General features: G+C 33.1%; 1 protein-coding gene across 1 annotated transcript in view; it reads right to left on the bottom strand.

Moving 5' to 3' along the window:
• The window catches only part of LOC111688147 (structural maintenance of chromosomes protein 2), a 56,859-nt gene that overhangs the window by 24,393 nt on the left and 9,966 nt on the right, over positions 1-22,500 (bottom strand). Inside the window, exons 2-4 of the mRNA XM_023450628.2 lie at positions 20,872-21,601; positions 20,387-20,814; positions 20,055-20,324 (exon numbers count right to left, since the gene is read on the bottom strand). Of these exons, the coding sequence (XP_023306396.2) occupies positions 20,055-20,324; positions 20,387-20,814; positions 20,872-21,601 (1,428 nt within the window). The remainder of the gene's footprint in view (positions 1-20,054; positions 20,325-20,386; positions 20,815-20,871; positions 21,602-22,500) is intronic.

Raw genomic sequence — 22,500 nt, 5'->3', positions numbered from 1 at the left:
GATCATTTCATCAATTACTCTATTTTATTAGAGTCCGACCGAACTTAAAATTTCGTTCGGTACCGAACACCGATCCCGAACTTCGGTAAATTTAAAAGTTCGGCCGAACCCGAACTTTGTTCGGTTTTCAAAGTTCGGTGAACACGAACTTTTTTCTTAAATGAAAAAACGCATTTCTGATTAAAAAGTAATAAATTTATAACATTTAAAACGAAAATATGAACATCTGAAGATTTTTTGAAGAGGGTCTTTAATTAGCAATTGGGTCAATTATCAACTAATTCCGAATTCCAGAAAGTGATAAATTACTAATTACAAACCATTTTTGTGAAATGCATATATCTTACTACTTTTATTTTTGTTTTTTAAGCGATTTAATGACAATGATATAATTCTCTGTAAGAGCACGCAGAGAAAAAACATGGTTGTGGTTAAAATTATGATTGTAGTCTAAACATATTATTGTTATTGTAACAATTTTAAAATATCATATTGTTATACATGATCATATTATCAAGCCTGTCACAGAATTCCATTCCGATCGAAAGTGGAATTATGACTATAAATAAATCGATAAAAACTTAAAAAAAATAATATCCTTAACCTTAAACATTCCGAAAAAGATGTAATTTCCACTTTCGATCGAAATGGAATTCTGTGACAGGCCTATATGATCCAAGGTGATCAAAATTTCGTTTTTAATATGTATCAAAATCAAAATGAATTTTATCGAATCAGTAAAATTACAGTTTGCAATATTTAAGACAATTCGCCAATTTCAATTTGCCGATTTATATGAAATTTTGGTTCATAAAAAATGTATGTATAATTTTATAAGAATACTAAAATTTTAAGCTATATATATTTGTCCATTTCGAATACCAATCAAACTGCAACAATAGTTTAGGTCGTATCGTTGTTTTAAGAAACTCACAGTCTATCTGACAGACGTATCTATAAGGACCTAGAGAAAAAGAACCTAGAAAATTAAAGGTTTCACTTTTCTTAGCTTTTTAATAACTTTCTAGTTAACAGTTTTTCAAATCAGCTGAAAAAACGAACAGTTATAAAGGCGTTCAGTACCAATGTATATGGGAAATTTATTGTACAGCCAGATGTATGATAACTTCTGTAAACAAATTTCCAGCATTTTTAAAACTTGTTGATAATGTAAAAATATGATAAATAAACATTTTATAAAAAGTTCGGCGTTCGGTCAAAATTTCGCCGAACACCGAACATTGCCAAACCTGATTTTTTACCAAACTCCGAAAACGTACCCGAACGTTCGGTCGGACAATATATTTTATATTTTTTAATGTTATTGATTAAACATCTGATGAATATATTTCATTGATTGACATTTGTTCAAGAAATCTAAACTAATTTTTTATATCAAAATTGCCTCATTATTATCCATTGAACATTTTTAAAGCAAATAACATCACATTTTCACACAATGAGAATACAATTTTTCAATTGAAAAATACTTAATACTCGTCTTTTTAACAATAAAACAATAAATTCCAAAAAGTAATTAAAAAATAATTTGAAAAACCCAACGAAATTAAACGAATTCTCAATATGCAAAATACTTTATTGACGTACAAATACTGATAAAAAATAATATTATGCAACAACAAATGCACCAAATTTTGGGTTTTTTACACAATCTATGTTTTTAATTGGAAAACATAAATTTATTGTTTACCTGTTTTTTCGAATTTTATTTATGAACAAAAAACAAAATTCTCTTAAGAAAAGGTAGGCAAAACTTAGTTGTTTTACTGTATAACCTTTATAATATCCAGTATAGAAAACTTTAATTTTTTAAAATCCATTTAACAAAATTTTTTAATATTTGAAAATGGAGTTTTGGAGATGCTGTTAAAATAATGGCTCTTATTTTACCACCGACTAAAACGAGCAAGCGTTATCCAATTTGAACAAAAATTCGTACTAGCACTTTTATGAATCTTAAAAAGATAATAATATTTTTTGTATAATTTTTCAAAACTAAACAAATTTTTCTTATATTGACTTTTATGTGTCTGCAGAATCGCAAAATCCTCGAGGAAAATTTTAATATCTCAAGTATAGAAAACTTTAATTTTTTAAAATCCATTTAACAAAATTTTTTAATATTTGAAAATGGAGTTTTGGAGATGCTGTTAAAATAATGGCTCTTATTTTACCACCTACTAAAACGAGCAAGCGTTATCCAATTTGAACAAAAATTCGTACTAGCACTTTTATGAATCTTAAAAAGATAATAATATTTTTTGTATAATTTTTCAAAACTAAACAAATTTTTCTTATATTGACTTTTATGTGTCTGCAGAATCGCAAAATCCTCGAAGAAAATTTTAATATCTCAAAACTTTTTTAACCAACTTTAAGTTTTTCTATCTTTTTGGAAAGACAATTTTGTAGACATTACGATTCCGCTATAAAATAGTGCAATAATTAATATTTAAAGTTTCATTTTATGATAAAACTCAAAAGAGTGCCATTTTTCCCATATAAATGCATTTACAAACTTTGGCGGCGATGCGCGGGCTCTTACCCTCAAAATAATTGAATAATATTTTATAATTTTCCATTTGACTTTAAAATAGAACATATAGAACATCACTATTAGAAGTTCGATTAATAACAATATGTTAAAATAAGCTGATACAGCTTCTTGAAAACGCACACTTAATCTAGAAATGCAGAACAATATATTACAAATATTCAGAATATTTAAGATCTGAGAACTGTTTTTATTAAAATTGCATCGGAGTGTAGTATGTCATTATCCAATGTTGATATACAGCACATCACATATAAAGCTGTGCTGGTTAAATTGAATTCAAAATCGAGACCAAATAATGATGGACTTTTCAAAAATTAAATTTATAAGACGTAAGAATTCTGAAACAATACAGAAACAGCCCAAAATACAGTTTAAATAGTCAAACCTGGCTTAGAAATAACAGTATAGCGATGAAATTCAACAAAAACTAGTTTTATAGGAAGCACAAACACTCTACCAAATTTTATGAGGATCTTCCCATAAGTGACCACCCTACCTCTTATATATAGCTCCCATCGAAAATGACTTTAACTATAGACTTAAAAATATCATTATAATGATAAAAATTGAAATAAAAACGTTCTGTAGTATCCAAATTGTTTCAACCAAATGGTTTAAATATTGGTCTATATCTCTCACGTATGTATATGGGACACCGTTGTGCCAAGATTTTTTTATTATGCCATACACCACTTTAGTGGGGAGGGTATATTGGTTTTGTGCTGATGTTTGTAACATTCGTCCTATACCCACCTTAAAGTATACCAATCGGCTTAGAATCATTTTCTGAGTCGATTAAGCTATGTCCGTCCGTCTGGCTGGGTGGCTGTTCATGTAAACCTTGTGCGCAAGGTACAGGCCGCAATTTTCAAGATAATTGAATGAAATTGTGGCACACGCCTATAAAATGGTTAAAATCGGTCCATTATTTCGACTAGCCCCCATACAACCGTACCCCCCAAATAGGGCCTTTTGGCTTATAATTAATTTAACTGATCTATTATGTTAACAAAAGTCGACAAAAATAGAATAGAACTTTAAATGACACTAGCGATTTTTGTAATGATCAGGTTTCATTTGACCCTATCTCCCATACAAACTCCCCTTCAGAAAGTGACTTAAAGGTCAAAATTCATTTACAAACACTAATAACTCCCTCTACCAACATTTTTAAGGATAGGGCCATATTTTGCCCTACTCCCCTTTGAGCCCTCTTAAAAAAATCTCTTTTTTTGCCAAAAAAAAAGTAAAAATATTCCGAAATAAATTTAAAAAAACAAACCAAATGCTTTATTTTTTAAATAATCCCCATTTTTAACATACATACTGACTGGTGTAGGGTATCATATGGTCGGCTACGCCCGACTATACATTTATACTTGTTTTTTCTTGATGTAAAGCGTAATTTTGAGTTCACAGCTGCAGTAAATAGTTATTTCCATAGAATATTAATTTCTTTTTTAGAATTTGATGACACTGCAAGCTAAATAAGTATTCCAAAAAGCTAAAAATATTAGTTACCTATTTGTGTATCCCATAATACATTCGCAATCTGCTATGTTGTATGAACATTCTGATGGTGTTCTTATAGGTAGTAAATATTAATCAAACATCCTAATCGCATGGAACTATAACAAAATGTCAGACAAACAATTAAATACCACTTAATTAATAATTTCTTTGAAAAACGGAGCTTGTGGTGAAAATTTAATTTTTTACATCTGCATTCAAATTAATTATGAATTTTGTTTATGTGTTGTAAGATGGTGTTGCCAGACCAGCACATATTTTATATGTATATAAAAACTGTCAAATTATGTATCCTGAAAAATAACATTCAGTGTAATAGATCTGTCAAAATCCATATACAAATAATGTAAACATATGGTTTTAAAAACACCTTGTTATGTGAAAGACGAAATGAAACAAATTAAGAACAACAGTAAACGTGGATTCTTATGTGGAAATTGGCAAGATGATGACGATGTATCTTCTTCCATAAACAATAAAAATTAAATAAAAGCTCTTCGTAAGAATGTTTAATCTGGGTTTGAGGAAATAAATAAAAATTTTAAAAACATGTTTGAACAAATGAATGCTACATTTTCACTAAAGATATCTGGACTCAGAAGTAAAATAGACTTTTGTTACAAAAACAATAAAAGTACAGAATTTAATGTCGCACAACTTGAAATTGATAATAATGTTCTCCACAAAATATTAAATAGATGTGACATTTTTGTCACAGGTATGTCACATTCAAATAATATTATGGATACAATAAAAAGCCTTGGATATGAAATCAAAAATTTAATAAAGTTTAATTCAGTTAAAAAAGGATTTGCTTATGAAAATTTATTTTAAATATAGAAAACTGAATTACAATGAATTATGCAAAGAAATCGATAAAAGTATTGACAAGCAAAAAAAAAAAAATACTGAAAATGATAGCAAAGGTCGAAATGAAAATCGTAAACAAAAGCCGAACATTTGTGATATAAATTCTAGGGTCTATCTTAATGACAACCTTACGCCCATTGAACGCAAATTATCATACTTTTGTAGTAAATTGAAGAGGACTAAAAAATATCAAAATTCCAACTACTACATAACATTCCTAAAGTAAAAATTGTAATGCCTGATGGATCAAATAAATACTTTTTATTTTGGAAGTGCTATAAGGAATTTAGGGAAGATGCTCAACAAAATTAATTTTAAATTGCCTATTAGATCTTATTTATTTTTATTAAATTAAGTAAAAAACTTAATTTAAATTTGTATCTTTTATTGCTTCTTATATTTTTACCATTGAATTGTCTACTATATGTACGGTGACCAGACGTTCTGTATTATACAGAACAGTACTGTATTTTAGAGCCCTGTGTGTATAAATTATTCTTTGCTAAAAAACGTGAAAATGTTCTGTATTTGTTCAGTATTTCGTTATTTTTTCAGTTTTACAAACTCCAACAAACTGTAAGGGTGTCCCAATAAACCCCCATTAAACTATAATAAGTGTTTAAAGTGTTCTCGTATCGAGATAGTATTTACGTGCTAAATGGTACCTTTCCTTATGATATCGTTTTTCTATAAATTTATGATATCGTTTCCGCTAGTTTTTTTTTTGGAAAAAATAATAAAAAAATATATTGTAACGATATTGTTTTCAGTAATGAAATATGAAATCAAAATCGCCTTTATAATATAATACCGTTTCCGCTACCATATAGTTCTTTGGTTTGTTGGAATATCAATAAATAAATTTTTAATTTTCTATTTCAGAAAAAATTAATACACACTTGAATGAATTTTGTATGAATCGAACATGACTTTTTTCCAAAAAAAATTTCCTAAAAAATCCAACATTATTAACAAATAGAAAAATAAAAATAAATTTGAAATATTTGAAGTTGTGGCTACTAGATTAAGTTTAAAAAACTTATTATTAATTTTTTCAGTAAAAGCAGTTCATAATATTTATGCTAAAATTTTTTTTTGTGAACAATCAATATAATAACAATTAAAATTTTGACAAAAATAACCTGATTTAGATCGGATCGGTTGTAACTCTTAGTCTAGCCCGTCACTGCGTGGGTCGTCCATCCCCTTACGTGCTCACTCGTGGGAACCAAATGCATAATTCCTCAAACAAAAACAACAAAAATCAACAAAAAGAACCCGCGGATAACCAGCTGGGGAAACCCAAGCTGGTGGACTGCAGACAACTTGCTCTCCAACCTTCTGGTGATAGCCCGGTTGAATGCAGCGAGGATGTCTTGCCCGTCGTGGCTAGCACCTCAACTGCTGCTTTAGCTTTCGCTGGTACGCCAGCAATCGCCCCTACTCCAGTCACTGCAGACCAAGCAGTGACCCCTGCGACTCCCGGACAGGTCGGACCGTCGAACTCGATGTCGAGACCAACCACTGCTCCCTCTTCCGACCTAACGGCTCTCGAAAACCCCCTTTGTCGCAAAGATCCCTCAAGGTAGGCTTTCGTACAGAGACTCCTAAGCAAACAGACCCTGCAGAACCCGCTAAGAACACGCTGGTTAGGGCCATTGTTGACAAGAGCGCTAGTGACGGTTCCATCTCCCAGGACAAATGGGTGATAATCCGTCAAAAAAAGTTGGAGGTCTATTGGAAAATCCTACAAGATAATCCAGGTCCATCTCCTCGAAACGATGATGTAGGATGGTATCAGGGCCACATCAAATTACTAGCGTGTACCAACGAACGCTCAACACACCTGCTCAAACTAGCGGTTTCCTCCCTTGGGGAAGTGTGGCCCGGCGCGAAACTCGATGTGATTCCGGTCAACGAGATACCTTGGAGTCCTAGATCAATCGCGGTTATTTCGGCGGAGCCCCATAAGCCTGAGGCTATTCTGGCGTACCTTCAGAGCGGAAATCCAGACCTACCAACCCAAAATTGGAAGGTAGTCAATGTTTCTGACCCTGAAGTTGCATACAGGAAGGTGGTCGTGGTCCTGAACAAAGAATCTTTGTTCCGACAGAGGCAAGGGAAAGTGTACTACGGATTTAAAACTCGACCCCAAACCCCCGCAGAGCAAGGACGGAGGAAATCCAGATGACCCCGCCGACACTGACGAAATGAAGAACTCCCAAACAAGCTCAGTCTTGCTTGGCGATCTCTTCACTAGTCACTGCCAAGTGGAGGACGACGACGATCCTCTGAATGAAACAGAGGACGTCGACGTAACCGTAATCTACGACCCAGACCATGGTGAAGGTGATCCAAGTGAACCTCCACCAATCTAAAGCAGCTTCGGCTGCATTACTCCTCCGCCTTGGAGATCAAGGCGAGGATTTAGCATTGATCCAAGAGCCGTGGACCCATAACGGCAATATTCACAGGTAAAATTAGATCTTGCCAAAAACCCCTTAAATATCTTCATTTTATCTGATTACAGTGATGAAGATATAGTAACTGCAGCATAAGAGACAGAGGAAGCCACTGTGGATCCTCTCCTTCTATATGGCTCACGACAAGAATGACCCACCTATTAGCAATACGGTCACCCGGGCAATTCGTGCAGCAAACTCAACCCGCACTCCTGTCATCTTATGCGCAGATGCAAATGCCCACCATACGATCTGGGATAGCAGCAACATCATAGATGGGCATTGATTGACTGATTACTGAAAATGTGTTTACAGTATTCCTTACAATCTAATAATATACTGAAAATTATATTTTCAACATATTTTTGAATATTATACATATTTATCATCACAAGTAGCTATAGTGAGATTAATTTTACTTTTTGGGATTGTAAATCTTTTCAAAAGCAAGAACTTAGCTATGTATAAATTTATATAAGAGGTCAAATATTATATAATTTTGTCGGGCAATAAAAACTTATTACAATTATTTATTATATTTTATATTAGATTATTAATAGAAATAAAGTAAAAGAGATCAATATGTTGTAGTTGTATGAGAATTTAAGTTAAATATAATATTTTTTTAATTAATAATGCATTTTGGTTGAAAATTTTAATGATTACTGAAAAAAATTTCAGTATTCAGTAAGATTTGCATTACCAGTAATTTTTACTGTATTCAGTAAACCAGTAAAGATATACTAAATACTGAAATTTTTTCAGTAACCCGTAAAAATTTACTGAAATGTGTAATGCAGTAAAATTATACTGCAGTGTGCCCATGTATGAGCAACATCAACACATATAAATCCCCAGGCCCGGATGGTATCATACCTGCTGATCTACAACACAACATAGATTTATTCTGACCAATTTCAATCGCCATCTTTATCACCACACGGATTTATTTGCATGAGTTTAGAATTTCCAAAGAAAATTAATGCTAATAACGAGGAATATAAGGACTACAATGGTATAAATTATAACCTACTACCTATCTACTAATATACACAATAATGGGCAGGTTTTTTACGCTATCTTGCTTATAGATTCTACTGCAAAAATATAAGTGTATCGAATTGGATTATATATTGTAAATTTAAAAATCGTGTTAAAAAGTTCTTAGGAAGTTAAAATCAAAAAACTGTGAGGTAATTTTCAGAGATAACACAACATGGAAGGTTCTGAACAATATTGGGTGTAGTATGAATAATGAAATTCCTATCTCTGAAATTCCTAATACTTTGAACAATATATTTATCAGTTTGACGATTTATGTCCACTAGTTCTTATGAATGATTTAGGCATATTTTCCATAATAAGATTTAATGAGACTGATCTCCAAGAAGCGTTTTTAAGACTTAGTCTTAGTCTGTAGGTGTCGATGAATTACCCATAAAATGTTTTAAAATAATATATCCTTCTATTGAGAAGCATATCTTACATATTTTCAATACAATTGTAATGACATCAACATTTCCTTTATTATGGAAAACCGCTAGAGTTGTGAAAATTTTACGCATCAATACCGATAAAACCGAGGTAATGTGCTTTGGTATTAATAAGGATACTATGCTTTTTAATATTACAATTGAAAATATTCAAATTGATATTGTAGACGATATGCGTTGTCTAGGTATTAGCCTAGACAACAAGTTTTCTTCCAATAAATATATTAATTTATTAAGCTCTAAAATAGATTTTGTGTTAAGAACATTATATAGTTTAAATTACAATTTCTCTACAAGAATAAACATTACAATAGCACATGCATTTCTTTTATCGCTATTAAATTATGGTATTGAGATATATTCGGCTGCAAATAGAACAAATTTTTGGAATTTACGCAGAATTGTAAATAGGATAATTAGATATGTATATAGTTTGAGAGTACATGATCACATTTCTTCCCACATTAGATTGTTTTTTGGATTCTCTTTTTCAACATATGTTCATTTTAGATTACTTTATTTATTTTATAAAATAATTTCAACAAAAACACCACCAAATTTTCAAGATCTACCTTGTAAAAATTTACCTTGCTTTGTTTTATGATGATTCCTAAAATATTTTAAGTATAGCGATGACCGTTCGTGAGCTGGACCAAATAAAAAATGTATTTTGGAAATATTTTTTTCAATTTTTTGTTTCGTTTTGAAACAAAAGATCCAATATGGAGTGTCGTTTGAATGCCGCGTCCAATGATGTATTATTCATAAATAACATAAATAATTGTCATATTCCAAAATATTTAAAATTTTTAGGTTTTTCACAAATAAAAATAAATTGTATGCACAATTTTGCAAATTTTGCACACCACTAGACTTTGCTTCAAAAACCCTTTCAATGATACCACATATTGTATATTTTGTTCAAGAAATACTGTAAAATTTAAAAAAATAACTAAAAAGGGACTTTTTTGTAAGCGATCCAGCTCACGAACAGCCAGTCTGCACAGTTGTAACGGTTACAACGGTCTCCGAAAAGACCGCACCAGAAGCAACGGTGGGGGCATTGCATTTATAATTCATAACACAGTGCAGTATAGAGCTCTTTCCCTTGATCTCAACGCTAGGGAAAAATACCTTGAAGTCCAAGGTATTGCAGTCAGATCGGGGGAAACCGACCTAGAGCTCTATAATGTCTACATTCCGCCAGTAGCCACTTGTCCATCAGGCTACCGTCCCGACATTAGGACATTATTAGACGGCGATATGCGTCTAGTCATTGGGGACTTTAACGCGCATCATCAGCTCTGGCACTCTAGTCTAGGGGAAGACCAGAGAGGCGCGTCACTGGCGGATCAAATTGATGAATCCACCTTCTGCACAATAAATGATGATGCCCCCACACGGATTATGGGTAACTGCGCCAGCTCTCCAGACATCACAATAGCGAGCTCTGGTCTGATAAACTACGCAACGTGGAGAGCAGTAGTTTCTCTAGCCTCAGACCACTTACCCATAATCATTTGTCTGGATCGACCCAATGACTTTATCGTCTCTGAACGCCGTCTCTACATAAACCAAAAGAAAGCAGACTGGCCCGGCTTCAGAGAATTCACTGATCGCATCTTCAATGATCTTCCAGCTCCTAGCAACGTACACCAAGCAGAGAGCAAGTTCCGCGAAACCATCATCGCAGCAGTAGCCCGCTTTATTCCTGCTGGTCGACTATCCTTAGTACGACCGCACTTCCCAGCAGAGGCAGCGAGACTAGCAGATGAGCGCGATGACCTCCGAATTATCAACCCCGACGACCCACGTATTGTCCACGTACTGATATCAGCAGGTTGGTAAATGAGGACAAGCGGAATAAATGGTTAGATCATTTGAAGAACTGCAACTTGAGCTCAGGTGTTAGTAAGTTGTGGTCTACGGTTCGGTCTCTCTCCAACCCGACGAAGAAGGATGACAGGGTCGCGATTAAGTTTGCAGATACCACAATTTCCGACCCTGAACGGTGCTCGCGTGCATTTTGCCGACATTTTATTGTGCACCCAGAGAGAGATAAGGCGAAACGAAGTGTTGTTCGCAAACTTCACAACCTTCCAGTCTCGAACATTCCACAACCTTTCACCCCGTCTGAAGTGGCAGTGGCCATCAACGCAGCCAAACCATCTAAGGCGATTGGCCCCGACGGCATATCTGATGCTGAAACACCTTGGCGAACGGGGAGTCGAGTACTTGACAATGGTTTTTAACCTGTCAATGAGCAGCCTGATAATACCCGATGCCTGGAAAAAGGGTACAGTCATTCCGATACTGAAACCAGGGAAGAACGCTACAGAGGGTCAATCCTACAGGCCGATTTCCCTCCTGTCACCAGTCGCGAAGACTCTTGAGGCGCTCCTCCTCCCCTGCTGTCCTCCCATCTTACAGCAGCTCGCCACCAGCATGGATTCCGTAAGATGCACAGCACCACCTCAGCATTAACTGCCATAACCACTCAGATCTCACAAGGCTTAAACCAGCAGAGGCCTTGTGAAAGGACAATCCTAGTGGCGCTAGATTTATCGAAAGCCTTCGATACAGTCAGCCATGCCACACTCTTCCAGGACATCCTGCAGTCCACCATGCCCAACAACTTGAAGAGATGGATTGTAAATTATCTGAGTGGCCGTCAGTCGTTCGTTGAGTTTAGAGACAAAAGTTCCAAAACCCGTAGAGTTAAACAGGGAGTACCACAGGGCGGTGTCTTATCCCCCTATTGTTTAATTTCTACCTCTCTAAACTCCCCACACCTCCACAAGGTGTGGAAGTGATATCATATGCGGACGACTGTACCATTATGGCGACGGGCCAAAACGTTGATGAGCTATGCGATCGAGTGAATGGTTATCTCGGAGAAATACACAACTTCTTCACTGGACGTAACCTGAAACTATCACCAGCGAAATCTTCAGCTACACTTTTCACCACCTGGACGAAGGAGGTAAACTTGAATTTAGGCGTCGTAGTCGATGGAAACCAAATTCCGACTGTGAACCATCCAAAGATTTTGGGGGTCACCTTTGACAGCCTGTTTACTTCCTCAGCTCATGCCACTGCAATTACGCACAAATTGCGAAGTAGAAACAAGGTCCTCAAAGCGCTAGCCGGCAGCACCTGGGGAATGGACAAAGAAACCTTGTTGGCTACCTATAAAACTATTGGCCGGTCAGTGGTCAATTATGCTGCTCCAATGTGGTCTCCATCGCTGAGTGATACCCAGTGGAGAAATATTCAAAGCTGCCAAAATGCCGTCCTAAGGACTGTAACGGGCTGCATGCAAATAACCTCAGAACACCATCTACATGAGGAAACGAAGGTTCTCCCAGTCAAGGAACATAATGTCATGCTGACTAAACAGTTCCTCCTGGGATGTCAGCGGAGGAGTCATCCTAACTTTAACATCACACAGTTGGATGCTCCCCCGAGGCATGTCAGGAAGGACCTTCGTGTATACGAAGAGAGCATAAGTAGTTATGTTCAGGATCCCTTAGATCGGACTTCGTATACAGCAGCTTTGAACGACATTCATAGAGACGCCATCAATACCGCGGTTTCAGGTTACCGCATGAATGTCGTTCTTGGAGGTCGCCCACCGCCCATAGCAGAAATAGAGAAGAACCTGCCGCGGAAAACAAGAGTTGCTCTGGCACAACTGAGATCGGGATGGAGCAACAGGCTCAACGCCTACTGGTCCCGCATAGACCGTGCCGTCCCCAATATATGCCCATCTTGTGGACAGGGTCCCCATGATACCCACCACATATTCAACTGTCCAGCCCACCCTACTTCACTTATCCCAATGGATTTATGGACTAACCTTATTGAAGTAGCCCAATTTCTTGGCTTGGACCTAAATACAGAACCCCCGGATTAAAATTGTATAGTTTAAGCTGTTACAACAACAACGAACAGCCATCGATAGACAAGAAATATTTTGGGAACCATTAAACATATAACAAAGATTATTTGAAGATGAGGAAATATTGAATTTAACATAAAAATCGTGTACCCCATACGATATTTTCTTAAAAACTGTTTAGCACACGAATGGACAAAACTTAACCAAAACTATTTTGGGTGACATCATATTACATTACCGAAAACATTTATTTTGAAGGGGTGACTCAAGCTTTGTGAGTCGGTATACTGAACATATGTATATAATCTATTAGTTGTAATACTGTTGCACATTGAATTGTACTTTTAACAATACATACAGTATTGTTCGAAACCTAAGCAACTTTTTTTGGCATTGTATACAAAGTGCTATATTTTCTATTATAATTGATTTATTCAAAATTATATAATTGAAAGAAAATAATAACTGAATTAACTCCATAAAAAGCTGTTCGAAACTTAAGCAACTTTTTGATCTTTCTTTGAAAATATTTGGTCCTTTTGAGTTCCAAACACCTTTATGGAATAGATTAGTTACTAGTGTACTTCGTTATTAATCCCAAGCGGGTTTTAAGCCATTCGCAAGCTGCAATGTTTTCTAAAACTGCGAGTTTCGACCCAGCGCTTCAGAATGCCGAACAGCATCTCTAAGGGACTTGAATCGGGAGATTTTGATGGACAATCAAAGAGTTTGGGTCCCATTACTCGATAACTACTTTTAGATCAACTTTGCCAAAGGTTTTGGTTCATTATCATGCTGAAAATCGCAATGAAGTAAGTTGTTCTGTTCAATGTACTTAATCCTATGGTTCATTTTGTTGGCCAAAAATGACCCAGAAAGTAAAACAATCCAATTTTATTTGCATTTCAATATCAACACTTTCTCTACTCACCAAAAATCTTGCCCACAACCTTAATTGTTTGACCTCCATGTCTTTTAAGCCTTTAATGTACGAACATGTAACCGCATATGAACCCCGCTATGACATGGCACAGAGTTTACTTAAAGAAATTTGATTTTTTTACAAATTCTGTACAATTTTGGGTAGAATATTGAAATAGATTACGCAAGACTAATAAAAAAACAGTTTTATTTATAAACGGGTCCACATTTTCCTTCTTAAATTCAGGCAAAGTATGTGAGGCTCAAAGGCTGAAGGAAATATTATAACATATCCTTTTAGTGAAGGCCCAATAATTAATGGAGAGCAAAAATTTAAGGGTGTGGCCATGATTTTTGAAGAGAAGGGTTAGTCCTGATGTTGAAACACAAACAGAGTTGGATTGTTTCTTCTTGGGACGTTTTTCGCCAACAAAATGAATTATATGATTGAGAACAACGAACAGAACAACTTACTTTAGTGCGATTTTCAGCATGATAATGAACCAAAACCTTTGGAAAAGTTGATTTAAGAGTAGTTATCGAGTAATGCGACTCAAATCATTTGATTGTCCATCAAAATCTTCCGACTCAAGACCTTTAGAGATGCTGTTCGACATTCTGAAACGCTGGGTCGAAACTCGCAGTTTTAGAAAACATTGCAGCTTGCGAATGGCTTAAAATCCGCTTGGGATTAATTACTAACTACACTAGTAAATAATCTATTCCATAAAGGTGTTTGCAACTCAAAAGGACCAACGATTTTCATAAGAACATCAAAAAGTTGCTTAAGTTTCGAACAGCTTTTTATGGAGTTAATTCAGTTATTATTTTCTTGTAACTCACAGCGAAATGGAATTAAACTTTTGTTGTTGTTATTATAATGTAGACATATAATGTTATTATTATCAATTATATAATTTTGAATAAATCAATTATAATAGGTTTCGAACAATACTGTATATGGCCCTTTAGGGCTCGGTTATAAACAATAAAAAAAATTGTTAATACGGATCAATTCTTAGATATGTTTGACAGTTTACCTATGGAAGATGATATACATGGTTCTTCTTATGGAAATAGTTCTCTTTCTGATTGTGAAATAAACTCTAGTAATTAATGTCTTATGTAATAATAATATTAATGTAAATTATTTTTTAATAATAGTATATTCAATTTATATTCATATATTATAGGCATTTGTGTCTCAAAGAGTTTGATTATGAATAAGATTTCATATGTATGTATGTAGTTTCTGGAGTTGCATGAACCATTATTTCTGATAAGAAACTTTTTTTTTGCTAAACAAATTTATTTTAATTATTTTATTTTTTTTTTGCTTCAATATGAATTTAAATCTTAATTTGGATACTGTTATTAACGATTTGAATTCTCAATTGCCAGGGTCAAAATTTTAATGTCGGCCACATTAACCTACAGAGCGTTAGACTTGGAAATTGCACAAGTAAATTAGATGAACTAATCAAAGTTCTTGATAAAGGTTTATTTGACATAATTAGTATAACCGAAACGTAGTTAAAAAATAATATCAGGTCCATATTGGCAAAATAAACCCCCCGAAACGGGAGGTTTTATCGGCATTTCTCCCAGTATGTTAGTACGTCATTGCTGTCAATTGCAGATATGTACCTATTATTTAAAGACATTCATTTATTTACATTTCTTTGGGTATAGTAATTTTACGCGCGAATAGAGTTATCAAATATTATGTTTAAATAATATTGCTTCATTATATGATTGTAATAATATTCTATATTGTATTAGTGTAAATGAACAGGCTGATTTGATTTTCAAATTGTTATACCATATGCATAGTGCCATTACTTTGAAAAGAAAATTTATTGGATTAAAGACTCATAATTCTTTGATTAATTTCATGGAAATTATTGATGTTATATCTATTCAAAATATAGTATATACAAATTATTTGATACCAAAAACTCAAGCTGATTGGAAGAGATTTTGCCGTCTAAGAAATCGGGCAAAAACTATAATGCGTATAAATAAAAAGAGAAATCTTCCAAACATATTTTGTAAACACTATTATTATGACCTCCAGTAAAGTAATACCAATAAAAAAAAGTCTGGTGGTTTAGTATAAATGTGTAACTTACAATCTATATACTTTCCGCATTCTCTGAAATAGTTGAGATTGTTTTAAAAAATCAGCTTTTGGATTATATTAGTAATAAATTATTGTTTAATGACGCTCAATATGGATTCCGATGTAAAAGAGTCACTGCTTGGAGTCACAGATACAAATAGACAATATAATAGTAAAGATCATGTCAACATTTTAGTGTCTATGGATTTGAAGGGGTGGATCATATAATTCTAATCAAAAAGCTTAGCCAAAAATTCGATTTATCTTATACAGCATGCAAACTTATTGCATCGCTTTTAAAAAATGACAGTATGATTAATGGTAGATTATTTTGCTTGTTACCTGTTAAAAGTGGTGTACCCCACTGCTCTGTTCTTGGGCGTTTACTGTTTAACGTTTACTTAAATGATATCTTTACAAACATTGATCTGGTATCTTGTATTCCATATGCAGATGATTTGTGTGCTGTTTCTAGATACTGAGCGAGTAGTTTGAGCACAAATTTTACTTGTATTTTGTTATTGTAACAAAAACAAAATACAAGTAAAATTTTAACTTAAATTACTCACACGTTTTCTAAAAACAACATATTAATATTTTTGTTTACTGGTGAGCAACAGTTTGTTGATGTTTTTCAAAATGTAATAAATTATTCTATGACGAATGTTAAAATTGGATGATCAATAATGGGGTTTTAATTAACAATCTTAAAACCAAAACTATTTCGGTGTATCTACAAATAAGCTTGACATTAATATTGGTGATAAACAAATTGAATTTGTTAACCACTTGCATTGTTTAGGTTTAATTATAGATAATAAACTAAATTTTATTAGACATTTAAATTTCATGTCATCTAAGGTAAATTATCTACTACGCAATTTACACAGTATTAATATTAATTAGTAATTCCTTGATCATGCCTGTATTTATGTATTTTTATGGTATGGAGGTTGTTTAGCTCCACAACAATTTCCCAAGATTTTATGAAAATAAAACAAAATATTTGCAAATTTAATGAAACGTAGATATCATTAAATATTTTTAATATCGATATTTACGGAAGTTGAAGGCAAATTTCCCGAAATTTTTGGTACAATAAATGCGTTTGTACTAAGGTTTACTGAAGAGTCTAAACGGAACCAATTTCCACAGGACAAAATTTAGAAACTTCAATAACTACATTATTGATGCCAGAAACTTAAGCGTGTGAAGAATGCGTGGGAAGTTTTAACCTTTTTCGTAATCGTTCAGAACCCGAATTAATTAAAGCGCGGACCTGATGCTTATTTTTATTATGAATTATATTTACCGTGTCCCTAATAGAACAGTCTGGTTTTGACTAGTATGAAATACTTGTGAATTGGACGTTACATTATTGGACGTATATGATTGTTGGTAGTGGGAGTTAGTAAGTCGTAGAACCGCACCATAGTTCTGTTCCGTAGAAACAGTAGGTCTTTCAACCACAGAATTTTCTTAATGTTTTAATTGAAGCATCGAGTGATGTCGATTATTGCATATATAACAATTATTATTTATTTTGCAACTTCTGATAGTATGTGTCCTCGAAAGACAATTAGTGCAGAAGTTATGCTCATTCACTCTTGAAATTCTATCAGATATTGAAACGTCGACAATTTCGCAAGTAGTGGGACTGATTAGGACATAAAATAGGATTAGGACATAACGGAAGAATTGTGAGATTGCAATGAAGATTCCATATTAGTGGAGTTTGTAGCTTTAATTTCTTGAAGACATTGCAAAGTCAGAATTCTTAATTATCTAAATCTTTCCATGAAGATAAACTTAATTTGTCCTTAATGCCCTGTTTCCATAAAATAATTGTTGAAATAGGTAGACGTTATATACACATAAACACGATAATTGGGTCCTAATTATCTGTAGGCACATTATAAATAGAAAGTGCCGTAAGAAAACTATCGATTCCGCCCTGTAAGGTTTACAGTGCTGTGATCGACTCCTTGTCAAAGGCAGGAAGACTAAATAAAAGCTTTAGTTTTTTTGTACCAACATACGAGGATTCTTATATGCATTTCTTAAATCGCGTCAGGCTAACTCAAAACTATTATTATTTAATTGATATCTTAAAACGATTGTTTTAGCTTCACCCTCGGTTTTCCGTATTAAATGGCAAAGACGTTCCATATTGCTAAGTCGCGACCTATTAATGTAAATTGCGGTAAATAAATCCCTAAAAGCGGGCCAAGAAACATAGTCCCCTACGAAAAAGTCGATATCGCATGGGGGGAGCGTCAGATTATGCTCTGAATTATTGGAATTCAAATTCGCTGTTGGAGGTTCATTAGTTTTTGAAGCGGATTCCAATGTTCTTATTTGCTTAGAAATAGATCCTCCACATTCAATATATTCATAAGATGTGACTTGATATTTTTCCGCTACCACTTTAAATTTACTAGACTCTAGTGTGTTAAGACATACTTCGTACGTCGAATTAACTTTGTCCCAAAGTCTTTTTAACTCCCGTTTCCGAATATCCAACTTAAAAACGTCATGCAATTAATCATCTAAATTATCAAACCTCACGCGGTATGCAACGAGAGCATCCGATGCTCTAATAAACGCATTTAGTGACGTGACCTACATTTTTATACCCTGCACTTTAGTGGGGAGGGTATATTGGGTTTGTGCTGATGAGTCGATTAAGCTATGTCCGTCCGTCCGTCTAGCTGGCTGTCCATGTAAACCTTGTGCGCAAGGTACAGGCCGCAATTTTCAAGATAATTGAATGAAATTTGACACACACGCTTCTATTAGCCCTATTGAAAATGCTTAAAATCGGTCCATTATTTCGACTAGCCCCCATACAACCGTACCCCCCAAATAGGGCCTTTTGGCTTATAATTAATTTAAATGATCTATTATGTTCACAAAAGTCGAGAAAACTTAATTTTATAGAACTTTAAATGACACTACCGATTTTTGTAATAATCGGGCTTCATTTGACCCTATCCCCCATACAAACTTCCCTTCAGAAAATGACTTAAAGGTCAAAATTCATTTACAAACACTAATAACTCCCTCTACCATCATTTTTAAGGATAGGGCCATATTTTGCCCTACTCCCCTTTGAGCCCTCTTAAAAAAATCTCTTTTTTTTTGATAAAAAAAATTTCTTTTTTTGATAAAAAAAAATCTCTTTTTTTGCAAAAAAAAGGAAACATATTCCGAAATAAAGTTAAAAAAACATACCAAATGCTTTATTTTTTAAATAATCCCCAACATACATACTGACTGGTGTAGGGTATCATATGGTCGGCTACGCCAGACTATACATTCATACTTGTTAATATTTAAAATTTGTAATAAAAATAGATGAATTAATAACTCGATATTAAACTACGAATTGACTACAAAATTTATATCAACAAACTTAATAATAGTCAAACTTACCGACCGTAGGGTACCCAATGAAAGGGAAGAACAAGAATACACCGTAATGTATTTTGTTGGTAGAATTTACAGATGTAAATCTGTAAACAAACAAAGGCCAAAGATTAAGGCCTTTATTCATAAGCGAATTTTTGTTTAATAAAGGTTTGTAAATCAAATTTTGTATAAAAATTTTGTTTTGTAAAGCTTTTATAAGGTAAAAAAATGATGCTTCAGCTGTCTTCACACTATGAAAGAAGTCGTTATAATAATATGAAAATTGGTATGATTATCAAAAAAGTCATATTGAAAATATATTCCCAGCAAAAAATAATTGATGTCATACTTTAAAAGCGACATCTTAATCACATCTAAAAATGCGATTATATATTTTTCGCTTTTATTAACCAAATATTTCCTTACATATGAAAACCCAGTTAAAAGTGAGGAAAGAGATGTAGAAAAGTCACTACAAATAACATATTCGAAGTACATCAAACTTTGATGAAAAACCAATGAAATTACCATAAGCATGTCATTGAACGAATTCGGTTTATTTTTAACATCCAAATATCGGATTTTTATTGCATCTATGAATAAGATTAAATGTAGAATGTAAAATTCATAGGTTTTCACCAAAATTGGAAGTACTTCAAGTATGTTATTTGTGGTGAAAATTCTACTTCTTTTTCTTTACTTTTTTTGCTGGGTAGTGATATCCCTAATGTACATATGTAATTGGTAATAATATATTATAATTTACCTGTTTAGCAATATTTAAATCTTTACATATCAGCGTATGTCCAAATACAAATTTCATAACTGGATTAAAGTATGCATCATTTTCTATAAGAGATAGGGCCGAATCAACGTTTTCTTTACCAACCAAATTTTTTGCAAAATTTACAGTAGAGTCACTGATTGAATATGACGAAATTTTATTTATTGGAATGATAGTGACACGATGTTGCAATTGTCCCTTTTGCAATATTTTTTTGCTTGTAATATCGTCATCCGTAACATAACTATAGAGCTATTAATTATGTAAACATCATTGCAAAAATTCAATATATAATCATTATAATAAATACTTACACTTCCTCCTGCTGTTATCATTAATGCTAAACAGTTACGCTCATCGATTACGTTAAATAATTTACCAACCATCCCGTGTACTTTTGATCTATTAAAACCAGGTTCGGGGTCACGATATTGCAACTCGTAGCGGTAAGAATTATGGCGCTCTAACTGATATTGTTGTTTCTTAATTTCATTCTGAATTTGTCTTTTATTATCTAACATTTTCTCAAAATCGCCATCTTCATATTCGATATTTTCCATTTTTTTACATAAATTTTGTATATCAGTCATAAGATTATCATACAAGGTTTTATCTTTATTATATGCGGTGTCATTATTTTGAGTCTCATTTTCTTTTTCGCGTAAAACTTTTCGACAATGTCGTAATTCCATTTCAGAAGTTTTAATAATTGTTTGTGCCTCACTTGAAGTTTGGTTTGCCTCTAAGATAATAAAAACATTAAAAAACGGCTTTAAACATTAAAATAATAATATCTTACTTATCAATTGATCCTGAAGAGAAGATGCTTGTCCATCATCATTTGTTGATAATCCTTGGCTTACTGCCTCAAAGTTCTTTTGTGCGGCCTCGTACGCTAATATATCGCGCTTTTCGGTGTCTTTGAGGTCCTGAAATAAATCTTTACGTTTGGCCATTTCAAGTTCTTTAATCTTCAGCGATTTTTCATCTTCACTTATATTAGTTAACAAAATATGTAGTTTCTTCTCCTCCTGATTTAGTTCTTCACGACTAGCTTTAAGTTTTCCCGATAATTTTGCTTCCTCCTTTATCTCCATGTCTAATTCTTCCATAATTTCTTTAAGTGTGTTACTACTCTCGTTTTCAATCTGAGTTTGCAAAATTTTAATTTGTTCTGAAATATGTTCACGTTCAGTATTATTTTGGAGAATGCTTTCTTTAGCTTCATCTATACACATTGTCAATCGTGAAATATTTTTCTCGATTGTTTTTAATGCTTCGCTTTGTTTAAGCCACCGAAAAGATACATTAATTCTAGTAAGATATTCTATATCCCGGCAGATTTTCTGAAATTCTAAGTGTGCAGCTCTTTCTCTTCTTAATTTTTCTAATTTAGGTTCAACTTCTTCCTGTAAAAGTGCGTTTGTTTCTCTAACCTTAGCATCTTTTTTTTCAATAAGTTTAGTTGTAGCTTCGCGCTTAGTCTCGTACATGCTGGTACCCGCAGCTTCTTCAATCATAGACAGTATCTAAATATAAACCGTTTTTTAGTAGTAATAAAATGTTTAATTAAAGAATTAAAAATTTTTTAAGAACTGAAGGTGAAGCAGAAAAGTTTTAAACTTTTTCACTATGCCGAATCTTATATACCTATCATCAAATAGTTTTTAAAGATTTTTTTCAAAACAACTGTTTTGTGAAATTATATAAAAATTTTATTTCTTCTTTAATTCAGAGTTATATAAAAGAAAAAAATCTATCTTAAATTTATTTAAATATTTATATGTATTATGTTATATAAAAATTTTATTTCTTCTTTAATTCAGAGTTATATAAAAGAAAAAAATCTATCTTAAATTTATTTAAATATTTATATGTATTATGTGATCATATAACGTAGCAATTTTATAAAAAACTACCTTAACCCAGAGTGCTTTGCTACCCCAAAAGCAATTTAGTAAAAGTGACCCAACTTTAAAAATCGACGTCTTCAGATTTAAAATTTGCAACAAGATTAGTACTATTGGATAGTAAAACAGATACTTATTTTCAGCGCTATCGGTCCAGAACTGCCAGATTTAGAGGGTGTCAAAATTGGACATTTTATTCCAATTAGTATAACTTCTTTTTACCTATTGGTCGTAGAAAAAATTGTCCAAAGTTTTTATAGCTATTTCTTCCATGAATCCAAAAATTATGGGATTCGAGTTGGATATCTATCAATAAAAATATTTTTGACATAAAAATAAAATATTTTTCAATATTTGCAACTTCATTTTCCCCTATTTTTAAATAATATTTTTTTTATTCAAATGAAAATTGATAAAAATAAAGAAGGTAGTGTCAATCAAAAATTTTTTTTATCAAATAAGGATTTTTGAAGTTTAGTTTTTTGTGAGCATTATATAAAGCGTTGCCACATTCTTAA

This window comes from Lucilia cuprina, chromosome 6 (genome assembly GCF_022045245.1).
Source record: "Lucilia cuprina isolate Lc7/37 chromosome 6, ASM2204524v1, whole genome shotgun sequence".
Taxonomy (NCBI): domain Eukaryota; kingdom Metazoa; phylum Arthropoda; class Insecta; order Diptera; family Calliphoridae; genus Lucilia; species Lucilia cuprina.
This window is presented reverse-complemented; position numbering and strand designations above follow the sequence as displayed.